A 22,523-nucleotide genomic window follows, 5' to 3' on the forward strand; every position below is an offset into this window, starting at 1 on the left:
ACTGGGTCAACAGTCAGAAGATTTTCATTCTTAGAGTAGAGAACAACGGAAATTATCGACCAGAGATGCTCTAAAAAGGTATGATGAATGTATAGATTCAGTATCCACTCTCTATATCAAAAACATTGTTTCCTGCTTCATAATTCAAAAAGATCCCTACTTTGCAGACCTTCCCTCTTAAAGGAATGCTGGTTCTAGCATGGTGCAGACTATATATTTATTTCCTCTTAGATTCAAAAGCCAGTATCTAGTAGAAGGAGAAGGCAAAAACCTCTCTAATTCTACATATAGAGGTCTCACAAAGACCATTAACCTAAGGAAAACTTTCCCACTGTCACTTCCCAATAAATGGCTCCCAGACATGAAGTTGTGAGTTTCTAGAAGAATACCACATAGATCATATCTCTCCAAAATAAAAGCAATTTCTTCCATGCATCAATTTCTCTCATTGTTTCTGTGGATGAGATGATTTGGAGATGGCCAGTTTCAGGATCCAGACTGATTTCCTCATGGAATTTAATTTTAATCACTTTTCTCTCATTCATCCTCCTCATCAAGTGAGATTTGAGCAGTTTGAAGGACATTGCCGTTCTCCCTAGTTGTTAATTGGACTGGAAATAGAAATTCTCTGGCATTCAGGACTTTTAAAACTGTACCCAGAAGCCCCATAAATATGCTAGAGGATACATTCTTTGCAGAAATTGTGACCACATTCTGTAGATGTGGTATCTGTGAAGAAAGACACAAAGTGAGGTATGAGACCGTGATTTAATTGTGAAATCCCAGACCAGTCAGTTAACCTCTCTAAGATTCACTTCTCTCATCTTCTGGTACCTCTGATTTGGACCTTTCCCTGTGTTTGGAGTTCCTGGTCAGTTTCTGTGCCTAGGAGGTTGTAAGACATTCATCTTAATTCATCATTAACTTAGCCTCCTGCACCAACCACCCTTTAGGTCCCTAAAGTCTTTAAGGAATTTAAGGATACCCAAACTCAGGATTCTGAGTAGCAATAGAAGGATGGCGAAGGCAAAAGTCACTGGGAATACAAAAAGGTAAAATAAAAGATTAAAAGGCCAAGAGAAAAAACCTAAATAAAGTTATAGTTCACAATCAAAGACTCCAACAGACAGGTAATAAAGGTAGAAAGAAGCATGAGTAAAACCTCAGAGAATGACCCAAACACTATGAATAAGGTTTATACCAGGAATAAAAATGAGCCAAAGTTTTCTCTTTGGACTCCCAGAGTAAAAGAACAACAGCAAGCATCCATGTAAAAATCAAACGAAAAATAAAACCATTTAAAGAAAATATTAGGAATAAAATGATATCAGCCATCAGAGCTCTCAGTGGAAAATTACAAACAACATGTATTGAAGGAGGAAATGGAAGGGAAAAGGCATTTATTAAGCACCTACTATGTGTAAACCTCATGCTTTATAAATTTAATTAGACTTCCTCTATTTTCGAATGAACAAAGTGATTCAGCAAGTTTAAGTGATGTGCCCAAAGTCAAACCACTAGTCAGTATAAATGTAATATTCTGATCATACAGGGACATGTGTTAAATAGGGTAAGGGTACATTAGGGACTTTGTGTGTGTGTATCTGTGGTACTTGAGGGCACTCTGATGAGAGCCAGAGTATCTTCCAAAACTTAAGCTTCTTTAGTGGCAAGAAGCCCACAAACAAAAGAGGTATCTATCCTCATATGTGAGGGCTTTTTATCTTGTTTTCATTCTCATTCTCTCTGTCTCTCCAAGTTCAAAAGAAAAAAGTTAATGTGTCAGAAATAGATATAGATATAGACACACACACACATACATATGTATATATACATGTCTGTATCCATATTTCATTGTTTGTCAATACAGAGATAAATGTTTAGATATATCCCACTACAAGTAACATATTGCATAATTATAATATATAATATCTTACTATAATATAATTTAGCACATGATATATTATAATACACATTCTATATGATACATAATAATATGATATATAGATGTATTGCACACATGAACTTTAGAAAAACTTCATGTTTAATAAATGAACTTTCTTACTAGGACCATACCTACTTACAATAAACTCAGTGGAGATAGGGAAGCACACAGAGAAACTCCTCGGAGAGTTCAGAGAGGAATGAAGGAGTGAATGTGCTTCTTGGTGCTTTCTTAAAATAGAGGTTATTACAGAAACTGAAGATTAACTGGATGGAGGATCATCTAGAGCAAGGAGACTGCGGTAGTATGATAGCGGATGTTTCTTCTAAGGTGAAAAGGTTGAGTTCCTGGTTGAAAAATTCTTTATTCCCATCTGTGAGCAGTTCAGGTTTCTCTTATATATTGTTGGGTTTCTTGTGGAATTGTGAATCTACATTTAGCCTGTCCTTAAATCTTTTTGCAAAAACTGCCTTAAGTTGATCTAGAATGTCACCAGGATGCCAGTAGAAGAAAGGCAAGTCCAACATCTGTCAAACTAAATAAAGTCCTCCTCGGGCCAAAGGGTGTGTGTGAAAAGGAAGGAAACTTTGGCCAAGACTGAAGCCAAAACTTCTTTCTATGCCTACACTTCAGGAAAATCCTTACCTGAATCCTTTTTTTTTTTTTTTGACTCAATGGGAGGGATATAGTGAAACATTTCATAATTTATTCAATTCTCTGTTTTATTCTATCTCTCTAGAATTGGCTTTAGTAAAAATCAGTCAACAAGCATCTATATTAAGTGCCTACTATGTCCCCAACACCATACTAAGTGATGGAGATACATAGAAAGGCAAAGAAAATAAAACAGTCCCTGATCTCATGAGCTCTCAGGGAGTTCAAAGTCGATCCAATGAGAGAGAGTTTACAAATAATGTACAAACATGATATATGTACATCTATATAATAAATTGAAGGTAGTATCAGAGGGAAAGCAGCTCTCTTTCAGACTACAGAGTACAAGTAAAGGAATGTTGCAGAACTTGGGACTCCATCTAAGTCTTTAAGGAAACCAAAGAAGGTAGGAGGCAAAGATAAGGAAAAAAGAAAGTTCCAAAAATGGGGGAATTCTCAGTCACCAGATGGAGTGTTAACAGTAAGAATTTTGTCTTTGATCCCATAAACAATGGGAAACCACTGGAGTTTGCTGAATAGGAGGGGGATGGTGATATGTTCAGATTTGCATTTTAGGAAGATTTATTTGTCAATGGAGGAAGGATAGAATAGAATGAGGATAATCCTGAGGCAGAAAGGCCAACCAGCAATCTGTAGCAAGAATCTAGGAGATAGGTGATGACCAGCCAGGGTAGTAACAGTATCAGAGGAAATAAGGTGGTATATATGAGAGATGTTATGGAGATGGAAATAACAGAACTTGACATCTGATTACTTCTGGGGAGGATGGTGTGAGCCTCGACGATTAGGAGAATGATGGTACCCTCAACAGGAATAGGGGAGTTAGGAGGAAAAAAGGTTGACTAGAATGACTATAACTGATTTTCCTTGACTGAGAAAACCATATATTTGCCAAATCTCCCATCCAATATTTTTGTATAGACACACTATTAATATCGTACCAGAGTTGATTTCTTAAAATAAAATGTCACTTGAATACTAAGTGAAAGGGTTAAATTCTTCTTTTCTGCCCAAGGATACACTTTGGCCTCACATGCAGGAAGTCACAAAAGAAGTCTATTTCTTTTAATTTTTCACCACATCCTAAGCAATTCCTCCAAGGGCTTCCTCAGATGGGAAAGGCAATTCACAATGCAATAAAATTTATAGCTCATAAAATTATGAATAAGCCAAACGTTAAAAAAGAAAAGTTAAACTAGGTTTAAAATGATTTTTATGGTATCAGCCACATGAATTGACACAGAAAATGATTTTCAAATGTAAGGGAATGCAACAACTAAATGTTCTGTGCTCTCAGGATGTTAAAGAAGGACTGTCTGCATAGCACAAATAAATTTGGCAAATACTGAGTTAGTTTAATCACTATAAGTAGCTAAATTGGATATTGTAAGTCAAAAAGTAGGAATGTATGTGGGAGAGCAGAATGGGCAACCTAAATTAACTGGAAAGGGCTGTCTTTACAAGTCAAATAAATGAGAGATTTGGTAATTATGCAATTAATCTGGCATGAATGCTGCTCTTTGAAGATATATTCCTTCATTTTCCTTACCAATGTTCCTCTTTAACTCAATAGTGGTAGGGGATTTTAAAATCTGAATTACTGGAATTTACTGGGTTCTCTACCTTCTCTACTTCACTTAACTATCACAATAGCTTACATTTGTATAGCACTTTAGAGTTACAAAGAATTTTTATGTAAATTTGTCTAATTTGATCTGCACAACCACCTTTCAAGGTAAGCAGTAGCATTGTCATTACTTCCATTTGCACATGAGGAAACTGAGGCTTAGAGAGTTTAAGTGATTTGCATAGAGCTGGAACAGAGTCAGGATCTATTTAGTTAACCATTTCACTTTAAAGATGAAGTAACTGAGGATAAGGGACAAAAAGTGATTTATTTCAAGGTCTCACATTTGTTTAAGTAGTAGAACAGGAATTTGAGCCCAGATGATCAAACTTAGAGCAGTACTTTGTACTTAGTCCACTAAATCATATAATTAGAAACTGAACTTAAACCTATACCTAGACCCCAAATCCTGTACTATGTCATAATGCCTTTCCTACATTCCTACACCACTGGTCTCCAATACTCTAGTAGATCTGTAATCACATTTATATGAGTTTCTCTTCCATGACAAATCTACCTATCCTGTACAATTCTCCACCCAATGTACTGAGGACCTTCTTACTTTCTCTTCACTTCAAGATGATATCAATGGAGCATATGCAATTATCCTTTGCTCTTGCTTCATTACCAACACATCTTCTTTTGCACTCACACCTTTATTTGATGACATCCTTTCTTCCTCCTGGCAAGTCCTCATTTGTAATATGTTACAAACTGTCCATGTCCTGCATTTAGGTGACTGTCAACTTCAGATCCCTAGTGTTTCATCACTCACAGCTATACATCACTTGAAAAATAGTATTGACCAAAAAATGACATGTTGTTTCTAAGGAAGTTTGGAATCATTAAAAGAATTTTGCAACTTGTCAAAGTCAATCCGGTCTGTTCTCCTCCCAAGTCCATGCATTGTATCTCATACACGCATACTATATATTCCCAATTATATTTTAATCTAGTTTGGGTTGCATTTGAAAGTTTTGTGGACTTCAAACAGTCCACAGGCAGCAAGTTGGATACCTCTGCAGTAGACCATATGCATTCCTCATTCACTAGTTTTCCTTTGTTCATTGTTAAGCCAAATCCTTTTAAGATTATGGATCTCATTTAGGAAGGTCTTTGATGTTTCCAGACATTATGTTCAGTACTATGTCATCCAAATATAGGAGCATCTGGAGTACTTCACTATGTATAGAGATTCCCTCTCCATTTGGACTCTGTACTGGATCTCTTCCAGGACTTTGGTTGCCATCTTTTATCAACATATGTCTCCCTATTTTATGCCTCATGATATTAATGATCAAGGAGTCATCAGATAAGGCTATTTCTGTTATCATAGCTTTCAGAGCATCATTTATAATTTTTACATATGCATGGGAAACACCTTATTAGTGAAAAGTCTTTACATGCCAATTTTGCTCTAATGAATCAAGTTATTTTAATAGTCAACAAACAATAAGCAAGGTGGAATCTTAAAGTCTGTATCTTCCAACCAATTGTGTACTGGCAAAAATGTGGTCTGCTGATGAGTATTGATCGGGAAGTAAAGACTGTGACTGGGTGTATTTACTAAGCATACCAAGTACAACTATAGACTATCAATCAAGATTAAAATTTCTAAAGAAGTCTTCAAAGGGATTAGCTGTTGATGGGTTAGATTAATTGATGCTGGTGCCTGAATTCACTAGATAATGCCATCAATAAGGTGGTTTTGTTTGTTTGCGCAGTGTTTAAACATTCATTAATTCAACAAATAAATTCAATAAAAAATACTTATTGGACTTACTATGTGCATATCACTATTACTGAGGAGCCTATCAAAAAAGAAATTAGGATAATTTCTATCTCTTAAGTTTTTAGAAACTAAGTGGAAACACATGACCAAAGCACAATTAAAATCAGATCTCAGGCTAAGATACCATGTACTGAGGCAGATACATCCTAGATGCCAGAGAGCATCTCATCTCTTTCCATTCTTCTGCTACTGCATTGATTCATAGACAACATGATCCCCATCATTTTGTAGATGCTGCTTTATAGCTCAGAAACCTACCTTAAAAACCCACATGTCAAGAAGAAGTAGGAAATGACTCAGAAAAATACATTTCACTGTATGATATAACGAGTTCTAATTTCCTCATTAGAAAGAGCGACATCATCATAAAGAATATCTGCCAACAATCTAATATAAAAATGTACATGCATCATGAAAAATAATTGCTGTTCAATTACTAGTGAATTATAAAACCATCGTACAGGTGCAATAATGCAAGAACCCTGAGAGTATGAAAAACTGCTTAGCATAGGTAATTACATATGTCAGATTGAAGTCCCCAGAATAAAATTTGCAGTGTTTGAAGAAACAATGAAATCAGACTCAAAGCTCTATTTATAGCTGTATTTTGAATTTTCTATTTTTTCCCCTTTGAAAGTTTTCAAAGGCCGGGGAATAATTTTCCCCCTTACACGGAAGTACACTGCAGGATGAAATAAGCAATAACTACTCCTCACATTCTCCAGCTGTCAACTTGTACCTTCAACAGGGATAAAACTACAAAGGACAAAAATCCAGCCATAACCAGTTATAAAATCTTTTTAATTTAAAGACTGAAATTGCAGCCAAATTCTGTGCATAATTTACACATAAGAAAAATAAAAGTGTTTCTAAGAATGTATTTAATAGGATTATAGATCTTGGAACTGGAAGGGACCTTAGAGATCCCTTGACTCTAGGCCAACTTCCCTCCCTATACACTGGAGGGAGATTGAACTCTTTCTAGAGCAGAGATGTCCCTAAGACCCTTTCAAGGGGGTGTGCAAGGTCAAAACCATTTTTATATAATACTAAGGCATTATTAGCTTATTAAAATACTCCTCCTTTTTTCAACTACATATCCATGTGGGGCTGTGCTTTCTTAGTATACTTCAACCAAAAAAACATAACTTGATTGATTAAATAAGGAAGTGGATATGAGTATCCAGCTGTCTTTTATTAAGACAGCTATTAAAGAGATTTTTTAAAATATGAAAAAATAATAACTTAGTCTTATCACTTGTTTTCTGGAAGCTATTTTTGCTGTCTTTCAGTTACTTCAGTCACGTCTGACACATTGTGCTTCTATTTAGGGTTTTCTTCACAAAGATACTGGAGTAGTTTGTGTAATGCTAAGGGAATTTGAAGAGCTTCCCTATCCCTTTATAGGCCCATGTGTCCTGCTTTGAGCTCTGGCCTAACCCAGATCTTGAGTGAAGCAGAAGGTGGGAGGAGCTTGGTGAACAGGTAGAGTGGGAAGGGTGTAGCAGGAAGAGATTGGGAGGCAGAGCTGGGAGAGAGGGAGGCAGAACTGAGGCAGAGCAGCTAGCAGGAGGAAGAGAGGAGCTCGTTTATACGGAGGCCTAAGAGAGGAAAGGTTTGGGATGGTAGTGCTACCTTTATTGGTAATGTGTACAAACATTCTTGTTACCATGGTGGAATTGGCTTTCTGGTATCTGAATAAATATTTTGGTTTTGTTTTGAGGAAGAGAGTTTATATTTTATGAATTTACTCTGGAAATAAGCATGCTTATCCATAGCAGATGCTGTGGGTATTGCATTGGCATTACAGTTGCCATTTCCTTTTCCAGCTTATTTTACAAATGAGGAAACTGAGGTAAACAGGGTTAAGTGAATTGCCCAGGGTCACATAGCTAGTGTCCAAGGCCAGATCTGAACTCAGACTTTCCTGACTCCAGGCCCAGCACTCTATCCCCTGCCCTCAGAACCTATAGTTATTTTCATAAAATATGTAATGTTTGCATGTAATGGGTTGTATTACTGCTATTTTAAATTAATAAATAAATATTTCAAATATTTATCAGTTTAAATTTTTATTATGGTAAATACTGATAGATATAATTCACATAAACAAAAACTCTTTGAGGGGTCCCCAATTTTTTAAAGTGTGAAAGGGTCCTGAGACAAAATATTTGAAAACTGCTGGCTTAGATTGTGACTTCCCTAAAGTCACATAGCATTAGGTAGGAACCCAACTCAGTCTCCTGTTTTGAAAATATTGTTCAAAAGACCCTTAGGCAATGAGAATCTCAACTCCAAAGTTGAAATTAACATTGGCCAATGTCTAATGTGATCCCTTTTCCTCAGATGAAAAAACTGAGACTCAATTGATCAAACAATTTATTAAAATGTGCATAAAGTTAGAATTAGAACCAGATTTGTTTATTCTCAGGTCAATAAATTCTCTTTCTAATACATCATGAAAAAAATGTTGGTCATTTATCAAGAATCACAAACCCTAGTAATCTGAGAGGCCTAATAAAAGACACCTAATAGAAAGACACAGCTTATACTGTGTCTTAATTTAAATGCTTGTATATAATACATATATCATATGTATGCATATAATATATACACACATACATATGTGTATATTTTTTTTACTATGAACCAACACAATTTCTTATGGATATGATTGGACTCTATAAGGATGAAACTTTCCACGCCCTTCCCCAAGGTAAGAAGAAAGAACCTTCCTCCACTAAAGTTCTGTTCTGATGCTTCATTATGGCACAGATGTGACCCGTCTTATGAAAATTATGTCAGGTACAATACAACCGCTGGAATGTCCTAGCAAAGTGGAAAGGGGTCAAATACTAGCCTAGTGTTGAATTGTGTACCTTTTTCCAAGAGTCAACTTGGCTTTCAAAGATGTTTAGTTAAAGATTGACATAAAAAGGATTGATCAGTAACTGGTTGATCATAAGCAGTTCATGATGAAGAACTACTAAGGTGTGGAGGAGTCACTGGCTAAAATGGTGAAGGGAATGCCTGAACTAACTAAATCATAGATCACTGGAATACTAAAATGAGAGAGATAGATATGCCATGATGTGGTACAGTGGATGAAGAACTAGCCTTGAGGTCAGGAAGATCTGGGTCCAAATCCTACTTTTAATACACACAAGCTGCTTGACTCTGGACAAGTTATATAACCTCTCAGTGACTCAGGCAACTCAAATTATTCATTGCACTATAGTTGCTGATCTACTTTGACAGGAAATTGACTAAACCAATTAAATTACAGATTCTATCCACTTTTTTAAAAGTATAGTACTTATGAAAGCCATAACCTCCTTGTGCAACATATATTGCTTGATTTCTTTTAACCTTTTTTCTAAGGAAATGCCTTGTTTGATTCAACGAGGGCTATGCTATTTACAGTAATTGAATAAACTTAGATTTGGAATAGCATCCCAATACTTTAAAAAAAATTGCAATTTCATTACTCTCAACACTGAGAATGAGGCCAATCCAGTAACATCTCAGTAGATGGTTTCATGAGTTCTGATGGTAAAACAACTAATCATGTTATTGGCATCATTTTATTTACCCCCTTGCAGAGATTGTACCCTTAACCTTGATCACTCCTTTAGCTAGTCCACTGAGGCCAATAATCCTGAATCTCACCACTGAGGCCCCAGGGGCAATAATGTTCTACTATGACAGGGCTATGGTGTGTCTTTCTTCTGAAGAACTCAATGAGCATTCATTGGTCTTAGCATTATGTCATGCCAGGATAAGTCAATATTGCCTCCACAATTTTACAAATGGAGACGTTGAGGTTCAGACAGGTTAAGCAATTTACCCAGCTTTACACAGCAAATCAGAACTAGAAGTCAAGCTCTCCTGATTTAGTGACTTCTCCAAAAGTCAATACAATTGATGCATCCTCAGAGTGCATGAAAGAGGCAAATTTCACAGAAACTATGAGGGGAAGTACTAGCCTTTCATGAACCCAATTCACTAGCTCTCTTTAGATGGGTTAACATCCTTTACTATTTAATTAAAGACTGTGTAATGAGAGAGGGCACAAAGGCAGATTTTGGGCAGAGACTAAATACCAACGAAATGCAGGAGACAACTTGACATGGACGTGGGAAAGTCTCACTAATTGTGCTCCAATACTTACATGTGGTTTCTTGAGTAGTAAAGCATCTGTTGTACTGCTAGGACCAGGCCTTGCTGCTTGCAAGATCTCTCTTGTGCAGACTATTGATTCATAGGACACTGCTTAAAGAGGTAGTGCATTTACTCCTGGCATAGAATCAATAAAATACAATAAATAATGCATAATAACAATAAAACGATGCATAATAAAACATCTACTGCTGGGCTATATGCCCAAAACTTCACCTAGATCCAAGCAGTTTCCAAGCATCACATAAGCCTCTTTGGACCAGGAGACCTAGGAAAGACATCACTTAAAAATATTTAGTTCTCCACTGCCACTCTTTCTGATGACAGGAAAAAGAAAAATACAAACACATCCTGGCCTTCATCTTGCCTGCTCTTTGATGCTGCACCCTTTGGACAAGAGGTCATATCCAAGACGACTTAACTCTTTCAGTCAACCCTGAAGTCAACCCTGTCCTAATTGGTAAGCCCCTAACGGGCCTCACGATGGTCCATTCTATCTAACTAGTCCTAGGCATGTTTCACTTTTTATTCCAGCCATGTTCTTGCTAGTAGACACACATTTCCTCCCAGCCAACCCAACCTCAAGCATATCAAAGTAATAACTTCATATGGGCAAGTAAGTGGTGCAGTGGATAGAGTGCCAGCCCTGAAATCCAGAAAACTCATCTTCTAGGGTTCAAATCTGGCCTCAGACATTTACTAGGCATCCTCTTTGCCTCAGTTTCCTCATCTGTAAAATGAGCTGGAGAAAGAAACAGCAAATCACTCTAGGGTCTTTTCCAAGAGAACCCCAAACGGGGACACAAAAAGTAGCATATGACTGAACAGCATCGTCAGTCCACTCCCTTATAAACCAAAATACCTCTCCTTGTCCAATATTGCCAATATGTGCCGTCTTCCCCATTAGAATGGATGTAATCTGAAGCAAAGGATTGTCTTCACATTCATATTTGTTTCTCAAGTGCTTGTGACAGCTAGTATCAGAATCTGAAACTAGATCTTCTGATTCTTAAATCTTCTTTTCATTGTTCCACAGTGCCTTCTCTATGGTCACACATTTTGGAAATAATGTTGGTGGCATTTATTTGCTTGGCTAAGTTTGAAAATTGCTCCCCCTTTCCAACTTCGAGAAATTCATCCTTCGTATATTACTGTTTATCAGGTGTCTTAACTTATATCTAAACAAATATCTAAGGAGTTGAATCTTTTCAAAAATAAAACCATATTCATTTATTTTTAAAAATACTAAAAAAATCCCTTATTGTGCCCCTAACCATTGTGTTGCACTATAAGAAACTAACTACTCTAGATCCAGTTCAGATTTGTAATGTTTTTTTTGTTGTTGTTGTTAAACTAAATAGAGCTCATATAATGGCCTATTTTTGAAATGTCAGCAATTCTTTATTTTCAAATTAAGCCTACTTTCCTACCCAGTGTTTTATCTGAGTCTTTAACTTTGCTACATAGATTATTCTTTATTTGTGGGGGGGGAGGGCAAAGATAATGCTTCTCAGTATGAATATACTCTTTTCCAGTCATAAACATTTGAAATACTATGACTTTGAGGAAGCTACAGGTATAAAGCAAAAACAGCTGGTGTATGCACTGAATGTGGAATTGAGAGTTCTGGGCTAAAATCTTGTCTCTAACATTTACTGTCAATTCACTGACCTGAGTTTCTGTTTTCATTATGGTAGAGTGGAAATAACATTGGATTTGGAGACAGGGCAATTGGTTGCAATCTCCAACTATACTACTTGATACCTATGTGAGTTTAGAAAAGTCATGTGGGCTTTAGTCACCAGTATTACCATCTGTAAAACAAGGGAACTGGAGTAAGTAGTCTTAAAAATAAGAATAATACTCAAATAATCTATTTCATGGTATTGTTGGGAGGAAAGTGCTTTGTAACACATAAAGGGCAAAGAAATATAAATTGTTTTAGGAAGAAAAAAGCAAATACTCCTAAACTTAAATGTGTATAGATAATTATGTTAAAGTCTATGTTGTATCATTTTTTTTTTTTGCTGTGCATAAAGCACCTAGTTCCACTCCCCCCTCCCCCAATAAAAAGCTACCATTCAGTAGCTTACTAAAAACATAGTTTTGAGACCTAGTGAGATGGTAAGAGATTTGAAGGAAAACAAGTTTCCATATATACCACTCAGCTTAGTTTCTGGCTTTGAAAAGATCTTGAAGTTCATAAACAGGGTCGAAAACAGATCTTAATTTGAGCATACTGAGCAAGACATGGAGAAAATTCAGGAATGCCCCAGGAAAATCAATGAGTAAACACTTCTGCTATTTAAAACTCTCATTCCATATACCAGAAACAAATGTCAGTTTCTGGATAGATGGTAACTACCACCCTAAGACTGCCTATATATACAAGGTAAATATAACAAATATGGGAAATACGAAAAGATCTGAAAAAATTTGAACACAATTATACGAATCAGGGTCAGCAGACTAAGAATACCATTCATGATGCTAAAACAGTATTTTGCAGGACAAAGATGGGCAAATTTTTAGATACTGGCAAATAAATTATTGTTATTTTCTTTTAAAATGTATGTTATGCTATTATTTCTAGTCAAATGTAAGTAGTTCAAATATTAAAACTGGATTGTTGAGTGACTTTACACCTGGATAGATTATTTGTATTTCTTGGGAGAGTTATTTGTCATGATTATGAAAAATCATAACCTTAAGCTTCCCATTTATAGTAATTAAACCAGATTTTTCTGTGAGCAGGCTATCTTTCAACTCTAGTTCTCATTTGACTGTGGGTTGACAAGGAACCTAAGAATGAAGAGAAGTAGACTCCTTCATTTTCTGTTTAAATTTTATCTTAGATACATTTTTTTTAATTTTTACTTAGGAACTTAATAAGAATTTTATTAAGAATCTTATCAGCAATTAAAAATCTCAAGGTACAATGAACAAAAAAAGAGAATTGTGTCTCTCTTGAAAAAGGGAATTACAAACTTTTAACAACCATGTAAATGAATGGAATGTTATAAATCACTAAGAATAAGAGGAATGCAAATAAAGCAACTATGAAATTTCACCTAATACTCAGAAATTGACAAAAATGATGAAAGAGAGGGTTATAAAAAGACAATGGACATACTGTTGGTGAAACTGACATCTGGTCTAACAGTTCTGAAAAGGAATTTGGAATTATATGGGGAAAGTGACAAACCAGAACCAGATTAGGTATAATTGGGGCAATCAGTTCTGCCCAATATGCCCTGGTCTCCTCTAGGTAAGGTATCCCCCAGGGCACCTACCTGGAGCTGAGCTGAGCTCCCTTGGCCACTTGGAAACATATGATCACTGATAAAGGACTTAGCAATGATGTAGTAATCCCTCATTCCCCCTGATTTTGACACAGGGAAGGAACTACTTCAAAACAAATTGGTCAAGAAGTGCCTACTTAATAGACTTTAAAAGTAGAGATAACTTCCATTCTTTGCTCTCTTCTTCTTGCCTCAAACTATGGCATGGTACCCCAGAGCACTCATTGGGTACTCCCTGAAAGAAGGGAGATAATTTATTTTCACTTTCCTTATTTGGGCAACAATGGCAATTCCAAAAATATGGAAGAGTCTCCTTTCTCTCCTGGGCTGTCCCCTGAAGAATTTTAGTCCAAGGAATCCTATCTTTTTCTGAATCTTTTGAAAGGTGTTTTTCCCAAAATCTAGAGTATATGTCAGACTATGCCCAGATTTCTTCTTTTTCTGTTGCATATTCTCAATAGAATGATCACTTTCCCTTAAATTCCTACCCTTTCCAACCGAGAAATCAGTTTTTCCCTATTAGTGAGAATCAGATATACAACAGCATTCCCCCTCACTGATTATTCAGCCTTTTGAAAGAATAAATGATTAATAAAGCAAATCAAAAAACTATCAACTTTTCTGTTTTTGCAAAAGAGAAACCTCTGGCAGATATGTGGATAATTGAAATCCCTATCACTCCCATATAATGCCTCTGTGCCAGGCTTGTGATCTGTTTCCCAAACTCTTCACCACTTTGTTCATTCTTTTGAAGTGGTCTACTTCATAGTATATGTTAATGAAAAAATCAATTCTGTTTCTCTCTCCTTTGACCTTTGCCTAAATATTCACTGTCATGTTCTCCCATTCTGGTTCCTAAGTTTCCTCAAATGAATATACTTTCTTAAAATACAATTCTACGCTTACCACAAACCTTTTTCTGCCCTTTTTCTTATAAATAAGGCATGTCCATCCAGAGTTATAATCTACTCATGAGTATCATTTCATCACATCTTAGTGATATTAGGCTATATTAGGCTATATTAGCCTTGCTCTCATTTTTCTTATCTGATGCCTAAGCTTTGGTAATTTGGGTATAGACACTTGAGGCCATGAATTTTACTTTTTTCCTATTTCACATTTTTGTCAATATGTGCCTGGGAGTCTTTTGTGTTTTAAGCATTTATTTTAAGTTGAAGGAAGTAAATAGCTTTGTTATATTTCATTTACTTTGTATATTGGGTATCTTTTTTGAAGAACTCCCTTCTAGGGAGACTGTACTCTTGTGTCATGCCTACATTTTGCCTTGGAGTTTTTCCTCCAAGACTTCTAATTTGGGAGTCCAAGTGAATTGTCATGTAGTACGATAAAAAAAAGCCTTTTTAAAAGTCTATCTTTTAAGGATCAGGCTCCCCCTGGGATTGAGCCCCATCTAATGGCAATCAAATTAGGATCTTTTGCTGTTTTTGTTTTAGTAAAAATACCTCTGGTTGAATAATGTGATTGGAGAGGATCTGCCCCACTCATTGATGGACCTTCCCATTGTGGGAAGCTTGATTAGGGGAGGTTTTATAGACCGGTCCCAAGTGTCTTTTGTTTTTTCTATTAAGGCACTGCGTCAGAGGGTTGTACTCTCTGGCTCTAGAAAATTTAGAAATACTCGGAGGATGAGGTTTTACTGTGGGGGGCTTAGTTTTTGGAAGAAGGTCTGTGTACCAGATGAGACTCTGGGAAGTCGCTAAGCAGCTCCCCCTCCTCACCTCCCGCCCCAGCTTTTTGAAAACCCAGATGTTGGTGTTTCCTTCTCTGGTAAAGGTGTATGCATATTAGTGTCAGGCAGTTTGGAAGCACTGTCATTTTTAATTTCTCTGAAATTTCTGATATCTGTGCTTGATTACAGTGTTTGTTAATCCCTCAAAAGTTGCCTTTCCTTTTATGAATGCAGATCTAAGAACCTGTGATAGCAGTGTATGTTGCGGTGCTTACTGATACACACCATCACTGAGCCCAAAGCCAGGTTCCCTTATTGGAAGAGGGTACCCTGTGACCCATTGGCTGATGATTTTATATCATGATATATCAAAGTCATGACTAACCAAATCCCTTGGTTCCCAGTGTTCTTTCTACTATATAAAACTCGATCCAAGTACCTCCTATGTAGCTGCTAAGTCTATGTGCCACTCTCCTTCTAAAAGACTCATAGTTTTACCTTGAAATTTGAAGTGTTTTCTTTTTACTCCTGTGTAGTTTGATTGGTAAACTCCTACCTTCCAAGATGGCATGCCATTACACACTCACTTAGATGACCAAAGATCCAATAATCCCTTATCCAAAAGTACTTTTTTTTTTTATTCCTGGGCACTAGTTTATAATAACATTCAAACACTACCTTCTGTTTAATATTTTCCCATTTCATTAATGAACTCAAATTACTCTATTATAAACCCAGCTAGTCATCTAAAAGTATTAGCATTTTTGTTACCTAATTAACTTTCTTATCTGAATTTCAACCAAAAATAAAAAGAAATGTAACAATGATAAGATGCCACACTCTCCAATACAGATTTTCTTTATTTCTTTGGCACTGTTCTGGTTTTTTAAATTAAAGTATCAGAAATTATTAGGCTCAAATTATTTCTTGATCTGCTATTCAAATTCTGAAATATTGCTTCACCTGCCTCACTATTTAAACCTTTATCAGGGTAAAGCAGATGAGTTCCCACACATATTTGACTGGATTCATGTAATTCAATATAATTTAGAGGAGGAGGAGAAGAGTATAAATAAACTAATTAAACAAACAAATCAGATTTGGACACAGCTGTGTAACAATAGAAGTTTAAATACTTGTGTATATTGTGCTCTCAGATCCCCAAAATGAATAACATTAATGTGCGAAGAATATTACAAAATTGTAGCATGGAGGCGTGAAATTCAAAGCGAAGATCTTATTTCATTAGAGGGCAGAGGAAAAAAACACAAGTTTTAACCACTTATGCTAGTCTTGTTCAAGGCGGTTAGTCATGCCTGTTACAAACTTTAAAAAACTTCAAGAGAAACTCCTTCTAAATCACCAAAAAGACAGGAAGAAGAAAAGGGATGGCAGTGACTTCCCGGTATCACAGATCAAGAAAAAACTTCAGGCTCGAATATGTTTGCTGCTGGTGGAGTTGTGTGAAAGGTTTACTTTTTTTGCCATAGTCTGTAATATGATTATTTTTTGCACTGTAAAGCTAGGCTACCACAACTACCAGGCAGTCATTGTGAACCTCAGTTTCATTGGGACTTCCATGCTTACACCTGTGTTTGTGGGATGGCTGGCTGATACCTGCTTAGAGAGGACCAGACTGGCGTATGTTTGTACATTTCTACATTTTGTAGGTTAGTGGAATCTTTCATATTTTTTAAATTTGACTCATAGTTTGAAATGATTTTTTCACTTATGTTATTGCTTCCCCACTTTCGTTCTGAATTAGGCTGTTTGGAGAAATTGTTGTTTTTATACTTCATGTGTATAAATATTTAGGAGAAAGTTGGTGAAAGATTGTTTACTGTTTTTAATGAGTTGCAAAATGTTTGTATTTATTATGGCCATTGCACAAATGTGGCTAATATAGTCACTACATAGAGACTTAGCACACTACTGTTCTCTGTAAAGCTTAAGATTCAATAACTTTAGATCTCTGATAAAGGATATTTAATATCTATGCAAAAACTACAGGGAGACTTTTCACTGTATGATGTTTTTCATTGAAAACCTTCCATTCCTCCTAATAAGCTATTCATCAATGAACAATGAGTAAGAAGCAATACTTTATGAAATATGGACAAGTGGAAAGTGGAGAAATTCAAAGTTACCTTATAAAAATACCCATTTTTACTGTCTAAAAATGCCTCATGTGTTAGGAAAAGTGGTAGAGGATGGAGTCTGCAATGGCTCCTGACTTGTTTGGTGTATCCACAGCTATGGGAAATGAGGACTCTAGTTCTGGGAAAATATTGTTCAAGACTAATGTAATCTACTGAGAATTAAAATTTTTTGGTGGATATTGGTGGAGAGAAACTAGTACAAACTTTTTTTTTAAGCTCAGTGAACCACTCTGATCTATTCTGTCATTTGGGGCTCAGTTGAACACAATAATTTTCATTCAATAAGCACTTATTGAAATGGCACTTAAGGACAATTTGTGAAAATAATAGCAAAACCATACCAAGTAGTTATAGAGGAAGTATATGTTGAAAGTTCTAATAATTGTAAAGATGTTGAGGAATCAAGTTTCTAGGTAGCCAAAGAAGGGAAAGATGCCTTATTATTACCCCTAAAAAAGGTGAACAAGAGAATACTGAGTGCCAACCTGTATATCACCTTTCCCATGTATGTAAATTTTTATAAAATATACTCACATCAAAGGCATCCTTAATGAGAATATTAAAAAAGAATGCATAGGTTTTTGCAAGCAGTATTCTGCAGTAAACTATACTTTTACCACTATACAATTAATCGGAAGATGTAGTGGATTTTTTAAAATCCTACTGCTCTTTTAGTTTTTTGGTTATAAATAGGCATTTAGCTCAGAGTAAAGCTTTTTTTATTTAATTTTATTTATTATAAGTATTTATTTTATCTCACTTCTCCTAAGGCCTCCAACTTATCCTTTTTCTTTTTTTTAACTCAATTTTATTTTATTTTCAGTTCTGAATTCCCTCGCTCCAATCTCTCCTTGTCTCCCACCTACTGAGAAAGCAGAAAAACAAAACCCATTACAAATTTGTATACAAATTTCTACAGTATCTACGTCCAAAATAGCTTTACTCTACACCCTGAGTCTATCACCTCTCTATCTGAAGGTAGAGCGCTTGTTTAATCATGAGTTCTATGAAAATGTAATTGGTTTTGTTGTGTTGATCTGAGTTCCTTAGTCTTTCAAAGCTATTTGCCTTTACAGTATTATTGGTATTGTATGTATTGTTTTCCTGGTTTTGCTCACTTCATTTTGCATCAGTTTCCTGCAAGTTTTCCCAGGATTTTCTAAAACCACTCCCTTCAATTTTTTTGCATAAGCAACATTTTATCAATACATATACCATAATTTGTTCAGTTCATTGTTCCCCAAGTGATGTGGCTCTCTCAGGTTTCAATTTTTACTATTATGAAAAGAATTGCTACATTTTTGGATGCATTTACAATTTTTAAAAAATATTTACTTTCCTTTTTCTTTGATCTCTACTAAGATATAGACTAGTAGTGGCATCATTTGATCAGTTGGAATTCATAGTTTAATAGCTTTTGGGGCACAGTTCCAAATTGGCTTCCAAACTAACCAGACCAGTTCACACTTCCCCCAACACTGCTTTAATGTACCTGCTTCCCTCCCTGTAGCTCCTCCAGAATTTTTCATTTTTCTTGTAAATTTTAAGCAATTAAAGCATTAAGCAATAAAAGAAATAAATTTTTTAAAAAAACCTTTTCATACAAATATGGATAGTCCAGCCAAAAAAAAATTCCCACACTGGTTAAGTACAAAAAAGTGTATCTCTCTCTCTTTTTTAAGTCATTCTGGCAGGAGATAGGCTCTATGTTTCAACTTCAATATTCTTGACTTGTATTTTTTAAATTTCTTCAATCAGAGTTCTAAAGTCTTTCAAAATTGTATTTTTCTTCACAGTGCTGTTTAAAGTATTCTCCTCGTTCTACTAATTTCACTTTGCAAAATTACCAGTTGATTCTTAAATTATCCATTTCATCATTTCTTATGGCACAATAATATATCCCAAGTTTTTTGGTTATTCCTCATTAGCAAAAAAAATTATCTTGATTTCCAGTTTGGGGCTACTAAAATAAAAGCTATAGTTATTTTTCTAAAATTAGATCCTTTTTTTCTTTCTTTGTTTTCTTTGGGATACAGGCCTAATAATAGAACAAAATTGAAAGACATTTTTCAACAACATCTTTTTCACATGTCAAAATTCAAGATTCCATGAAATATGTAACAGCCAAGATGAACTTATCTAACACCATCCTGATCATGAAAAACACTCAAAGCATGATACAGGGAGCCATAAGTTCACCAAAGGTATCTACCATTAAAATGGAGGAGATCCAGTGAAAAGTTCAAATGGAATAAGGATTTCCTATAGAGAGTGAAATCTACAGTATGGTCCTATATGTTGATGACATCATTCTGAAACATTTCAGAAGCCCCTAAATGAAACAATGAAAAAAATGGCCCCAAGCAAAGTAGTGAATGAAAAATGCCTATTGTTAACACTATGATAGGTACTTGGGTGGACAATCAACAAGCAGTGAGATGGACAACTGACAAATTTATTAAGCACTTACTAAGTGTCAGGCACACATTTAAGTACTCATAATAAAAAGAAAGGGAAAAAAACAATGTCTGTTCTGAAGGAGTTCACAGTCTAAGGAGACAAAAAGCAAAAAAATACATACAAGACAGGATAACTGGAGAATATTCTTAAAGAGAAAGAACTAAGATAGAGGAGAACTGGGAGAAACTTCTTCCAGAAAGTGGAACTTTAGATGATACTTGAAGGAAGTGAAGGACACCAGGTGGCAGGGATGAGGAGGGAGAGCATTCCAGACCTGGAAGACAGACAGTGAAAATACATCATCAGGAAATAGAGTGTCATGTGCCAGGAAAAACAAACAGGTCAGTATTACTGGGTCACAGAGTATGTGGAAGGGAGTAGGGTATAGGAAAACTGGAAAAGTAGAAAAGGGGAAATGTTGTCAATATTACATAACACAACTAGCCCAGTCTTTATATAAGAGATAAAAAGTAATCAGAGCACAGCTGGGATACTCACGGTACACTTCTTGAAAGGAGTACATCTGATATCAGATTTTGAAAGAACATCCATGTACAGTGGAGAATGAGTTAGTGGTGGTACAGGGTAGGATTAAGTCATGTTGAAGTTGAAAATAACATTAATAACAAATGACATTTGGGAGCCAAGATGGTGGCATACAGGCAGCAACTCAGCTGAACTCTCCATAAGGGGAAATTCCCCTCCAGACAACCTTAAAAGAACACCTCAAATCAAATTCTGAAGTGGCAGGATAACAAATGCTTGGGCAATACATTTTTCTAGTCCAAGACAACTTAGAAGATCAGCAGGAAAGTCTGTGGAAGTTGGCCCAGAGCACAGCATGTGCTATGGATACATCAGCAGGAGGTCTTGGAGGCAGCTATATTAGGGGCAGCTTCAGGAGCTTTCAGCTCACAGATAGCACTTTCTGACCACTGGTCAGAAAGAGATTACAGGGGACCCTCTACTGGCACTAGGTGGAGAGCCTGGTTGCACTACTCATATGCAGCAGTTCCAGGGCAAAGAACAGGACTAGCACTTGCAGGCAGAAAGATGCCCCGATCACAGTTCCAAGATGGAGAAGAATGCTTGTGATGGCTCACAAAAGAGACCTTAGTCTCACTTCCAAGGCAGAAAGGAACACTAGCACTTGTGGTTGCAGGAGAGCAGAGGACCTAACCACAATTCCAGGACCAAAAGGAACCATAACACTTGAAGCTGCAAGGAAACAAGGTCCTTTTCTGGGTAAAGACCCATAGGTCAGAAGGGCAGTGACCACACCTCTCCTTGGATCATGCCTTGGAAGCATAGAAAGCTTAAAGACTCCCAGAACTAGCTCTAAAAACAACAGCACGAAAACTTTGGTTATATTATTGTCTGAAAAGGAAGTTTTTTTTATTATCTATATTTTTAAAAATTTGGGATACATGATCAATGTTTATAAAAATACATTTGTTGGAGTGAAATACGCATTCTTTAATAACTCATCAGAAATTGCCAAAGGTCATTCAATTCCACTTTTCTCCTCATTCTATTTATTTCTGTATTTTTCTTCTTGCAAACCTTTGGTAGATTTATTCAGCTCAGCAAAAGAAATTCTCATACAATTATTGTATTACCCTCAATGACCTTTTGTTATTCCTTTAAGATTTCATAGAAGTGTCATTTAGTATATAGGTATTTGTACATATTAAGCTTTTCCCATTGTCTATGTTGCCTTTTAAACATTATGAAGCTTCCCTGTTAATCTTTTTTTGACATTATCAATTTTTACTGTTGCCTTGATTAAAATCATAATCTCAATTCTGGTTATTTAAAATGCCCTAAAGCTTAATAGATTTTTGATGAGTTCATCACTCTCATTCTTCATGCATCTCTGTTGAAATTTATATAGATATACATATACACACATACACAGAGAGACATATACACACATGTACACACTTACATATATATGTAAATATATGCACATACATGTGGAACAGATTATTGGCTTTGGTTTATTATCCATTCACTTTCTTTCAGTCAAAAATTTTAATCCATTCCTATCTAGAGTTACAATTTGTGTTTTCTTCCTTTAAATTAAATACTGCATTTTTTCTTCCTTATTCATCTCTTTAAAATTGGAACTTAGTTACTCTGGTTGTGCTTACACTAATCTGAGCCTAGCCTTCTCACTCTACATCTCCAATTCTACCACCATAGTAAATATGCTTTCGAAAAGCAAATTATGTCTGGCTGATGAACCAATATCATTTGACTATCAAGGGGAAAACACATTGGTGGGGTCTCATAAGCTAAAGCATTAGTATCAGTCCCTCAGGAGAGGATGACCTTGACCTTGGATGCTCAAGTCCTTGTTCTAGAAACTAGACATGGTGGTGTACATGGGGATTGGGAGAAGAAGACCGGAGCCTAAATGAGCTACAAAGGTGATAAAATAGAGAGACTAGTTGGTTTGCTCAGAAGTAGCATAACTAGAAACTACAAGAGCCAGGATTCAAATTCAGATCTCCTAACTACCAATTCAGTGCTTTCTCTACTATACTATACCGCCTCATTTGTAGCATGAGAGGAATGCTCAAAACATCTCCATCACACTTGCACAGTTATCTCATGATAAATAATATAAACATCCACTGCAGCCGCACAGTGGGATACGGGGATGAGGTGATGTGAACTTGTGAGGCTGTT

At 36.0% G+C, this 22,523-nt stretch overlaps 2 protein-coding genes across 2 annotated transcripts in view; one reads left to right on the top strand and one right to left on the bottom strand.

Annotated features, from left to right (window-relative positions):
• MGST1 (microsomal glutathione S-transferase 1) overlaps window positions 1-22,523 on the bottom strand; it is a 718,478-nt gene that overhangs the window by 129,383 nt on the left and 566,572 nt on the right. The window lies entirely within an intron of this gene.
• SLC15A5 (solute carrier family 15 member 5) overlaps window positions 16,523-22,523 on the top strand; it is a 157,045-nt gene continuing 151,044 nt past the window's right edge. The window contains exon 1 of the mRNA XM_072650557.1: window positions 16,523-16,880. Within this exon, the coding sequence (XP_072506658.1) occupies window positions 16,523-16,880 (358 nt within the window). The remainder of the gene's footprint in view (window positions 16,881-22,523) is intronic.

This window comes from Notamacropus eugenii, chromosome 3 (assembly GCF_028372415.1).
Source record: "Notamacropus eugenii isolate mMacEug1 chromosome 3, mMacEug1.pri_v2, whole genome shotgun sequence".
Lineage (NCBI taxonomy): Eukaryota > Metazoa > Chordata > Mammalia > Diprotodontia > Macropodidae > Notamacropus > Notamacropus eugenii.